The sequence below is a fragment of the Podarcis tiliguerta genome (assembly GCF_965153285.1).
Source record: "Podarcis tiliguerta genome assembly, chromosome: 3".
NCBI classification, from domain to species: Eukaryota; Metazoa; Chordata; class Lepidosauria; order Squamata; family Lacertidae; genus Podarcis; species Podarcis tiliguerta.
In genome coordinates this window covers 45,737,450-45,749,781 of record NC_139536.1, presented here as the reverse complement: position 1 = coordinate 45,749,781, position 12,332 = coordinate 45,737,450, and the positions used below count along the sequence as shown (strand labels likewise).

General features: G+C 42.6%; 1 protein-coding gene across 1 annotated transcript in view; it reads right to left on the bottom strand.

The window, feature by feature from the left end:
• The window catches only part of PCNX2 (pecanex 2), a 109,696-nt gene that overhangs the window by 83,254 nt on the left and 14,110 nt on the right, over window positions 1–12,332 (bottom strand). Inside the window, exons 10-11 of the mRNA XM_083433868.1 lie at window positions 2,458–2,590; window positions 112–254 (exon numbers count right to left, since the gene is read on the bottom strand). Coding sequence (XP_083289994.1) covers window positions 112–254; window positions 2,458–2,590 — 276 coding nt within the window. The remainder of the gene's footprint in view (window positions 1–111; window positions 255–2,457; window positions 2,591–12,332) is intronic.

Sequence of the window (12,332 nt, the reverse complement as noted above, 5' to 3'; positions counted from 1 at the left end):
CCTTTTAAGTCCCTTTGGTCTACCTCCCAGAATCTGAAATGCCAGCCCTATTCTAAGGAACAAATAAATGTCATTGTAAAATTGTAATTTTTTTAAAAAAGAAAAGTTTACCTGTCTAGCAGGGCCAGCAAGGTAAGTCGATCGTACCAGATTTTTATCCATTTGCCAGGAAATACGATAAATTTGTAAAACTGCCTGTTAATTTTCTTTTGTGCCGATGAACATGATGAATCCTCAAGGTCTTCACTGAGATGCTTTAAAATAAAATAAAAGATGAATATAATTGTGTATTGCCTAAGAGAAAGCTATGCAATTTCATACCAGTTTCTTTTTCCGGTGGATACTTTTGAACGAGCCTCTATATTGAACTTCTTAAAAATAGATTTCATTTTGCTTGCACCATGAATAAAACCCAATTTCGTGTGCATAGAAGAAACTAGTCTATCTTTCATTGCAGTCATAAGGTTGTGCCACAGACTATTTACAATATACAGGAACAAAATACTTATTGAGCCCACTTCAGCCAAGATTGCTCTTTGACCTTTAGGTTTTGTATGTGATTTGAATCTATCAAACCACAAACTCAATTACTGTAAGATGCTGGAATAAGTTCCTTTGACCTTTATTTCTCTGAAATACTAAAATTGTTTTCTAACTACTCTCTGCTCCTTAAAAAACATTGTTCAATTTAATCATCGGTTAACCTTTCGGAATCAAAACCACCATCTAAAAAGTTTAACATACTTTCTAATGAAAAATTACCACAGTAGAAAATAAGCTATGTTTTCACTGGGCAGTCAAATCCTGTTTTAAAGTTACAGGTTGACTGCTATCCTGCCCCCGCCCCAAATCTAACAGCCGTCGACTTCCAAAGTAATACTTGCATCAATGGTTTGGTTCCTACAATGCTATAGTCATGTATTATATTACATCAGAATAAGACATTCAGATGGAATAATACAAGTTAACAAGGCCAGAAGGTGACCTAAAACAAACCCTAGAGAGGATGTTCTCCACTCTAGAATCCTTGAGTTCAAAAGCCAAAGTCTGGAATGGAACAGCCAGAAAGCCCCATTTTATTTCATTTGTTTCTATTGAAAAAGTGAGTAGACTTTTGAATGAAGTTTTGATTTTTTTAAAAAACCCATTCATTTCCCATTCACTTATTCATAGCTCATTAGTGAAAAGGTGTGCATTTTTAAACTGCTTATAACATGGGTACACTTTGTCCTTTCTTTCTGGAATGTGGTAGGTCTGATCCTTTGGAGAGTTAGAAAGAGGCTAAAAAATACCATGCCGTTTTTCAAAATGTAAAACACAAAAGTTACAGGCAGCTGAGGAGTATGTAGCTAAGTTTCACTTAAGGCAGTAGAAAACGACAGTGATTGGGAATAATGAAAATGAATGAACTAATTATGTATCGGCTGTGAAAACAAATTTTTTGCATGCACATACTTGCTACCATGAGGCAACATGAGCAAGGGCGGAAAGCCAAATTTTACTATTTACTAGTGGGAACTGCAAGAAAATGCTGCAGTGTGGATTCTCCCTGTCGTTGCTCCCCTTAGGAGTTTCCCCACCTCCAAAGGTTTTGCAGACCTTGAAGTTCCCACAAGTCTGCTGATACCTGCCCCATGTGCATGGATGGTGGCATTTTGGCTACATAAACAATGGCACAGGAAGTGGAACTGGAGCCAATGGACGGTAGAGCCAACTAATTCTACTTTTGTCCCCATCCTCCTCCTTGCTGAGACTAAGGAAGAGGAATCTGTCAGGTCGGGCCACCCCCTGGGCTTGTTGCAAGTGAGAAATCAGGAAGGTGTGGGCTGGCTGAGGGACAAATGTTTTGGAAGTCGGATGGACTTCCGGAACTCATTCTGTTCGAAAACGAAGGTACGACTGTATAAGATTTCCCCACCTATACTCACACAGCAGTCATCCCAAAAGCTATCCTACAGAAGCAATAGTTATATCATATTTGCCAATTCACAAACCTTGAACCAAAAACCCACAAAAGCTTCACCTATATATACACTTCAGTGTATCCTACACAAAGGCAAACTCTCCTTACACATTTCAAGACAAAACAGCTCTTCATCAGGAGATTAACTAAAGAGATAATGAACAATAAATGAATATATTAATACAATGAATACATAATCAGCCTGATCCAGACAATCAGCAAGAGTGGGGGTTTCCGAAAAGGATCGCTCTGACCCCATCAGTAAGGAATCCCTTCCTTCCCTGCTGGGAGTATTTATGGGATCTTTTCTGAACAAGCATGCAAAAGTAGTCAAATATCCTGAAATAACTGTCAAGTATGTACATCAATATTTACAGGATTATTGAACAAGTCACCCTAATCCCAGCAATAACAGAAAAGGCCCATTTAAAAGACATTTCCTTCCCTGGGACATATTTATACGAAGTGTTAGGAACTGAGATATTACACGGTACCCGTTGGGTTTCGGAAAGGGTTCTTCGCGCCACCATCAGTAGCAGCTGCTGTTGCAACGCACTTGGCCCATGATCAGAAGATGCTTCTTGGCTCTCTGAGGTAGTTGTACTAGAGGAGCTGAAATGGGTTTCACTGCGCACAAAAGGAGATAAAGGACTAGAATTAATTTTTAGTGAGTGCCTAATTAAGACACTGAAAAAACTATGGCGACTGAGGGAGTGTTTGTACAACCTGCAGCTTCCCAAATGGTTTTATGCAACCTCACCCAGTTTCTGCAGAGTGATTAAAACCTAGGCCACTCAGTACCTTAGAGGTCACTGTCTGGAAGTAGCATTTTGCAAGGATAGGGAATCTCAGTTACAGAGACAGTTTAGAGAGGCTTTATATACAAGGATGACGGCAATGCAGTAGTCATAAATAATGGGGAATGCTTTCTTTGCAGAGGTGAATATATTTTGCTTATTTTATTCCAGCTATATCTATATATGTATACCACTTAATCACCAGAACTTCTAAGCATTGTACAGTGAGATTACAAAGAGCACACAGTGGATCAAATCAATTAAATTAATCGCAGAAAGGTCTGAAGTTCAACAGGGAGGTGGGCCTGTATGATCTCAGCTGGGGCAGAGTTCTATAGAATTAGGCCCACAATACCGAATGCACGGCTTCTGGTGGATACAAGCCATGAAGCTGAGCCATAAGGGACCAATTGAGGAGGGATTTAAGACGCAGTCTAGTGACATCAGCAACTCTTTCGAGGAAGTTTTGCCTTGTTGAAGCAGTTGTGAGGACACCTTCCCAGTGCCCACTCCTTATACCCAGAGTCTTTCCTGAAGTGTAGGTGGGTTGCTACGAGGCAAGACGCAGCAAGAACCTTTAACGAACTAACAGAACTGGACAACGGGGCAAAGCAACTGCTTATATACATTCCTGAAGGCCTGGGCCACTCCCACTCCCAAAGTGATTGGCTGTCTAAACTTCCAAGCTGCAAATCATGACTCAGAGTTCAAGGGCCAATGGCAGAGGCCCAAATCCTGAAATGTTCTGTGATGTTCTGTATCGAATCAGAACACAGGGGCTCAGAAGCCTTAGTCCAGACTCCAGCTCAGGCAAACAGACCGCTGAATACATAACATTTCCCATGCAATCTCAGGCTGTGCCTGCGCACTCACCCTCCTCTGCTCTCCCCATTTCATTTTTCTGCGTGTTCTAGGAGGCCGGGAGGAGGAGAGCTGGTCACAGCAGGAGAGGGAGACTGCATCTTCCGCAACCTCTCTGCCTCCTGGCCTCACTCCACTCCAGCCCCCACTTCTGTCTTGGCATCTGAACAGTGCTCTGCCATAGTCTCTTCCTGTTCACTAAACTTGCTACCTCTTCAGCTTCCACCACCGACAGTCTGCTCCTTCCACCTCTGACCACTCATTGTCATCCCACCCTGGCTCAGACCCTTCAACCTCTGGCAGTTCCTTTGGGGGTTCCTTGGCTGATGCCTCCAACCACTCCTCGGCATCCAGCCAATCCATGACATTAATCTTTAACTTGCACTGGAACTCCACTTGGGACATGGGTGGCGCTGTGGGCTAAACCACAGAGCCTAGGACTTGCCGATCAGAAGGTTGGCGGTTCGAATCCCCGTGACAGGGTGAGCTCCCATTGTTTGGTCCCTGCTCCTGCCAACCTAGCAGTTCAAAAGCACATCAAAGTTCAAGTAGATAAATAGGTACCGCTCCAGTGGGAAGTTAAACAGCGTTTCCGTGTGCTGCTCTGGTTCACCATAAGTGGCTTAGTCATGCTGGCCACATGACCCGGAAGCTGTACGCCGGCTCCCTCGGCCAGTAAAGCGAGATGAGCGCCGCAACCCCAGAGTCGGCCACGACTGGACCTAAAGGTCAGGGGTCCCTTTACCCTTTACCTTTAGATATCCACTTGGTGAATGTGTTTTTGCTAATCATTGGATGCCCAATCCACCAGGCACATTCTCTATCACGGAGGTGCGCCACATTCCCTCTGCTTCTTTTCTTGCTCAACTTAGTTTTGGCATGTCCCCCGCCCCCACTCCTGTGTTGTTTAAAGCCTCTTCAGCCTGAATGCTATAATATTCACACACTTGACTTTATTTTTTTAAAGTACCATCTCAGATGACAGTGCATAAACAGTAAAGTCTAGACACTGTGTTAGTGTTTTATAAGTATTTAAAATATATAATAAAATAGTAAGTAAAAGATGCACCCCAAAAAGTAACATCATAAATGTAGGATCTTGAAAAAGAGGTTTGGTATTTCTAAAAATCTGCTGTGTTATGTAAATAGCTACCACAGACAATTAATATCTGCAATGGAATAATGAATGCATTTCGAAAGGTAAATTAGCAACTACCAATCTACTTGACAGGCATGTTATGTATGCATGACCTATGCAAAAGGTATACAGTGCCCTCTACTGATACTCTAGAAATTAATTCATTTATGGTGTGATTTTGTACATAGCTTAATTTGGTAAGGAAAGCAATCTAGTGCATCTGTTGCATTATAAGCACGACTAAACCTGTGTCAACTGGTATTTTAATCCAAGTACTGAGGGCCTCAGATACAGAAAAAAAGCAGCATGCACAAGGCATTCTACTGAAATGGAGAAACAAGTTTTTAAGGCTGCCATTCAAAACACACTTGCTAGGGACTAAAGCACCAATGCGGCTTAATTCCAAGAAACCATATGCAGAAGGGTACTGGAAATCTCTACCAACTCTTAATTAGGCGGCAAATGGAACAGGAACATGGAATTTTTAGCATTCAGGCTGCAAACTTAGCTGAGAGTTAAGCCCCAATGAATTCAATGTGACTTCCTTCTGAGCAGACATGCACTGGACTGTCCTGCCAGTTAAAAACCTGCTTAGTTAATTATTCAGTTAGTAATGTAAAAATAATGTGCTGTTGACACTAGTTGCACAAGACCATGAAGCCAATCTTTAGTGAACTAGTCCATTCACTCAATTGATATTTTTAAAGTGTTTTGATTGATTTTAAAAGGTGCTGATCCCAGATTAATTGGACAGCAGCTATAACAACAACAACAACAACAACAACAACAACAACAACAACTATTTTAAACAGAAACATATGAAAGCTGAGGGTGGCACCCATCATCTGAAATGAGGTATTCCATCTTGTGGGGAGCTGCCTCTTTTAAGATGGGACGTGCATATGCCTGGTGTGATTTTTGTAGATTTAAAAAAATATGTATATAAACACAGATCTCACTATCTATACACAACGCATTCTCAGCAAATCATTTGGCGAACATCCCCATAGCAAGTCACTTATTCTAATTTCTAATGCATTTCTGGCCCTGGGAATTTGACCATAAAATGATGGGAAAACCTGGGAAAACCCAGGGAAAACCTCTGAAACTCTGCAAATGGCAAACAAGGAAGGAAAAAATGCTCTCTTATTTATCTTATCTCCCCCCACCCACCCTTGCCCCATGGTTTCTGATGAAATGGCTGCTGCGAAGCAGCAAAACACAAAACAGTAAGGCTTGGTTAAGGCTGCTTATTTGTTTACAGTACTAAATGCAGGTCCAGCTGTTTGGATATCTGCATCTGCAGTGTGTACAGCAAGGTTTGTGGACTAATTCGTTGTGTTTGGATAAGTGAATTTTCATATGACAAGAGTTTGGATAGTGAGAATTGTGTGCAGTTTTAATTTAATGATTGTTTCCCCCATGTTTTTAGCAGTTCTTATTTTTATCTGAGTCTTTTTAGGGGAAAAGGTGGAGTGTAAATAAATTTTATGTATACAGACACACATATCTCCAAGTGCTGTTAAATCGTATCTTTGTTAACTGCAATTGTTCAGGATTGTACCCCAAATAATTTCAATCGCCTTTACTAGCACTCTCTGAAAAATACTTCAAAAGATAGATCAAGATTAGGAAGATGATAACAATTCTTGCCATTCTGTTTTCTCGAGAGACCCCTCCTGTTTCTTCAGAAGATTGATGTCCCTCCCTTATGACCTTCTAATCTAAATGATGCACCTGAGTTTAGATCACTGCAGAGACAGCCACTCCTTGAAAGACATTTGCTGCCACCATGTGGCAATGCTTCCCCCGTTCCTTTTCTTCTTTTTCTGTAGACTTCTATGGCATGATCTAAATTGCCAGCTGTTGAGTACATTAACAAGCACCAATAAAACCTAACTGCAACATTTTTCTCCTTCTCTGAACATCCCACATTGGATATATTATATGTTGTTTGATTTGTGAGGGGGGAGAGAAAAGAACGGATACAGTTCAAATCATCTTGGCATGACAGACTAACTACAGAAAGGAGACTCTTTTTACTTTATCATTTCTAAGCAATTACTTTTAAATAAATGCTGTCTGAATTTTTTACTTCCATGCGAAGAGACACATGAAAGTACCAAGCCAGAAAGGAAGACTGGCTGATCACAAATGAGGAAGAAAAACTGGCTGTTTATCATAGTAATAATGTTTTTAGAAGAGCTCTGAAGCTTTAAATGCTAAGCCTAAAAGGAGCTTTCCTACAACATAAGGAGATATCCAACATGAAATAGTCTTATGTCACAGCTTGGATTTCATCATGATGTAGCTTTGGGCTGGTACACGTGCTTGGATGCAGAAAGCGCCAGGTACAATCCCTGGATTCTCCAGGTAAGGATGGGAAAAGATTCCTGTTTGGAACCCTGGGGAGCTGCTGGACAAGATGGAACACTGCTGTCACTTGGTACAAGCCAGTTTTCTATGCTGAACTTTCACTGAGGACTCGTCTGTAGCACAACCAATGACACGAGTTTCATGTGTCTAGAGGGTATCTATTAAAAAACAGCAGTTATAGTTAGGGTTGCTAACTTGTTAAAAAAAATTTAAAAGCCCAGCAACATCTACTGTGTCTTTAAAAGCAACTAGATCTACAGATCTGAACAGGGCTAAAACGTTGGCTGGTCATTTCCACAAATCAAGTCATAGAATCATAGAATCATAGAATCATAGAGTTGGAAGAGACCACAAGGGCCATCGAGTCCAACCCCCTGCCAAGCAGGAAACACCATCAGAGCACTCCTGACATATGGTTGTCAAGCCTCTGCTTAAAGACCTCCAAAGAAGGAGACTCCACCACACTCCTTGGCAGCAAATTCCACTGTCGAACAGCTCTTACTGTCAGGAAGTTCTTCCTAATGTTTAGGTGGAATGTGGATGCTAAAGGCGCAAGAGAAGGCTAGGCTGGGTTCTCTCCTGGCCCATTTGTAATTCCAGTTCCAGTGGGCACAAAGAATGACACAGTACCTTCCCCATTTGCTTCAAATGCAGGAAACATACTGAGCAAACATCTCCTTTGTGTGCATGGAAAGTTTCTCGACACTGGGGATAGATGGGTGTCCCTGCTCTCCCAGAGCTGTATGTGCTCCACCTACTTCCTCTCTAGTTTTGGATCAGATATATCATAGGAAAAGATGGTTTAGACCACAGCCCCTTGGGCTTGCTGATCAGAAGATGAGTGGTTCAAATCTACATGACGGGGTGAGCTCCTGTTGCTCTGTTCCAGCTCCTGCCAACCTAGCAGTTTGAAAGCACAAAGTGCAAGTAGATAAATAGATATTGCTGCGGCGGGAAGGTAAATGGCATTTCCGTGCACTCTGGTTTCCGTCATGGTGTCCTGTTGTGCCAGAAGTGGTTTAGTCCTGCTGGCCAAATGACCCAGAAAGCTGTCTGTGGACAAACGCCGGCTCCCTCAGACTAAAGCGAGATGAGCATCACAACCCCGTAGTTGCCTTTGACTGGACTTAACCATCCAGGGGTCCTTTAACTTTTTTTTTACATCATAGGAACAGACATTTTAAGCAACAGTCAAAGATATTGAAGCTATAATTCTGTATATGCTTTTTGGGGAATAAACCTGATTAAATTAGTGAAATGTATCTGCATTGGATTGCAGTGCAGAAGTGTATTTTAAGAATAAAAATGCTATGAATGAACGTCTCCTGGAGGCACCTAGCTGGCTGTTAATAATTAAACCTCCATGTCCCATAATCCCACAGAGTTTCACTGTGTATTGGTGAAAATGTGTGTGGCTGCGTAGCAGTGGAAACCTGTCAAATGCCAGCATCCGCTCTGCATCAGTAATAAGGATCGGCGGCTTACTGCTAGAATTGAAGGATGTCCCTGTCATTTAAAATCACCTTGGTAGCTGGGGAGAGACGAAGCCTGCTTTTTTGATGCCATTCAGTGCTAAAGAACTTTACAATAATGTCTGCTTCTGTTCCAGCAAAAAAGCCTGGAGTGCAGAGTACATTTGCAGAGAGTTTGGAGAGCATTGTGATGTTGAAAACTGTCAGATATGGATGTAATTGCCCAGGAGATCTCTGATACCGTTAAGGTATTCAGACAGATGCCTTTGTACAGTACAGAGCATTCTGCAGCTAGTTACTTTGGGGAATGAATCCAAATCTAGTGCATAGAGCAACTAGACTGAAACTCTTCCACATGCCTGAGGCCAGACACACTTGTATTTTGCAGTATTTAAGAACTTGCTTTAGCAGAGTGTTTTAAAATTAACCTTCCTCCTAGCCACTTGCAGAGAATCTCTCTTTGCAGCAATTAATTCTTTGTAGCCTGTAGGCTTTGACTTCTACCGGAAAGAGTAACGTGCCCTCAAAACAAACACGACAAATTAATCACGAGGCTTTCAAATGAATTCTCTCTGCATGATGGGGAAATTTACATTATAAAGTTGTCACAAGGCCAGTCAAAGTAAGAGCTGCGAGTGTGCAAAAAAGAAGAGACTGGGAGGTCTGCATGGTAAAGAAAGTACAATTTCTGTCACTGTCAGAGGCAGCACCAGCAGATGATCAGATATCACCGATCGACAACATAGAATAGCTGCGTCCATCGTGACCTGCTTGTGAATTATCAGATGCATCTATGTGGCTGCTGTGGTAGCAGGAGACAGAATGACAAGATGGCTGCGGCTATCTCCCATTTGTATCCCATCCTCTTTCCAAGGAGACAGGGTGGCATGCATGAGATTATCTCATTTTGTCCTCACAACAACAAAATGAGGTAGGTTAGACTGAAAAGCAGTGAAAGTAATGGCACAACATTCTATCCTCTTCCGTTATAATCACACTGACTTTTTATGACCTTCGACAAGTCTTTTCTACCAGAACACCCCTTGATCCAAATGAAAATGAAAATCCTCACCCACTTGGAGCTGCTATTTGCCCTGGGAGCATTTCACCAGAGCCGGCCCAGCCATTAGGCAAGGTGAGGCAGAAGCCCCCTAGGCTGAATGCCTGTGGGTGCCCTGCCTGCCCCATGAGATCTCACCCAAAATGGGCAAGGTCTTGCCTGAATTTGGCACCGATCCACTAGTGGTGGATGTGGCAGGGTGTGCAGCAGCGGCAGAGTAGGAGGCAGCAGGAGCAGGTGGGGGGGAGCAGCAGCGGCAGGGCAGTTTCACTTCAAATGACAAAACAGGATGTGCTGCCCCTGCAATTTACCATATTTTTGCTCCATAAGATGAACCTGACCATAAGACACACCCAGTTTTTAGAGAGGGAAAGCAAGAAAAAAAAAATATTCTGTGCAGAGCATGTAAGCAGCTCTCACTTTTCTTGCTTTAAAGCAAGCAAAGCGAGAGCCGCTTACATGGCTTCTCTCCCGCTTTGCGCAGCTCTCACTTTGCTTGCCCATCCCTCCTCCTGCCTCGCTGTAAAAGAGGAGGAGGAGACACCTGGACAGGTGCTTTGCTTGCTCCCGTCCGTCCCTCCTCCTGCTTCGCTGTGAAGCCAGCAGAGCAAAAGCCATTGCGCAGCTATCATTCTTGCTCTGCTGGCTTCAGCAATAGCTGCACAGCTTGCTCTGGCTTTTCTGAGAGATGGGAGAAGGGACAGAGGGCAGCCTGTCAGTCCCTTCTCCCACGTCGCGGAAAAGCCAGTAAGAGCTGCACACACACTAGGCACAGCTCTTTAAAGAGAGAGCTGAGCAAAGCCTCCCACCTGCATTCGCTCCATAAGATGTACACACATTTCCCCTTACTTTTTGGGAGGAAAAGAGTGCTTCTTATGGAGCGAAAAATACGGTAAATAATGGCTTTTCATCTGATTTACCCAATGAATATGTTTGCACAAATTAACAATTAATGTGAATACTTGTTGTTGGTCTAGCCTACGGAGACATGAACATTGGTGGGGATTTCAACAGTTTGGTATCACTTTTGTATGTTTTTCATATATCTATGTATTTTAGGATGCTGTTTATTACTGTATGCAAGGCATTTTTCCATCTTGTTGGCTGCTCCAGGCTCTCAGGGAGGAAGGGCAGCATAGAAATATATCATTATGTAGTAGTAATTACAAGAACAGCAGCATCTTAATAGTCACCCTATAACAGTTACACTACCCTGAGTTGCTTTCAAGGAAAGGCAGAATACAAATATGACAGAAAAACAGCCTCAGTTTTCTCACTTCTGGCAGACATACTCATAAAGCCAGCAGCATCCCCCCCCCCCCCCGAACTTAAACAGTCCATCATAAAAGTAGTTTTTCCTCCCTCGGGCTTGCGTGGCCACAACCCCAGTCTATGTGTGACCTGGTACAAATGTGTCTAAGGCCAGCCCTGCATGGAAGTAAGCAAGGAGGCCACATGTCTTCTGTCTAGACTGAGGGAACTACAGCTGTCATTTACATACTGTAAATGACAGCTGAAAATCAAGAGGGCGTAACTAATAAAAGAGTGAGGAACTGGCAGGAGCATATTTATGGAAATGCAAGATGGTGCTGTTCAATTCATACACCTAATTTGCATTGTTTTCTCCAGCCAAGTATCAGAGCAAAGGCTGGTGGGAAATCTTCCTACATAAGCACATCACAGTCAGAGGCAATATGCCTCTGAATACCAATTGCTGGGGAACATGAGTTGGGAGAGAGTTGCTGTGTCCATGTCCTACTTCTTGGCTTCCCATAGACATCTGGTTGATCACTGCAAGAACAGGAAGCTGTACTAAGGAGGCCTTTGGTTTGACCCAGCAAGACTCTTCTCATGTTCTTATGAAAGATGTTCTTTTACCCTGCAATGACTCCATACACTGAATGCTGCAAGACCCATCACTCCTCTCTGTCAATATGAATAGAAAAGGCATTTAACATATATAACTAAATAAACCATGTGTGCTGATGAGGAGATATTATTATGATTGAGGATCCAATTACACTGTAGGGTTGCCATATTTTCTTTTGGAGGGTGGGAATCAGGCAAAGAAAGTTGTCAAGCTTTTTTGGGGGAAAGTTTCAAAAATCCAAACATACCACTTTAAACAGTCATGTTTTAAGTCTACTTTGTTAAAGTTGGTTTAAATATTCATCCATTTTCCCAGGAGACAGTATTGAGAGTGACAGACCAATTGCCTGCTTTGGTGTAATGTGGCTCCCCATGTTCTACATTCATTTCCTAAAAGTGATATTCCCAATATACAGTTCTGCAAAACTGAGAACAGCTACTGGAATATACCTTTATCATGAAATGCAGTTCATTCGTTCTTTTTTTACTCCTCCTATATATACCATACAGTGGTACCTCCAGTTGTGGCTGGGATCTGTTCTGGAGCTCCGGTCGGATCCCGAAGTTTTCGCAACTGGAGGTGCCTGTTCTGCACATGTGCGCGGCGCGGTAGAGCACTTCTGTGCATGCGCATGCGGCGAAACCCAGAAAAATACTTCTGGGTTTGAGGCATGCATATCACGAAGGATACGTAACCCAAGGTGCTCATAAGCAGAGGTACACAAAAAATAACAAGTGCCTGGGCTTGCTTTTCTCCTTCTTCTCCCAAACCCTTTCCCTTCTGTTCAATGTCTTT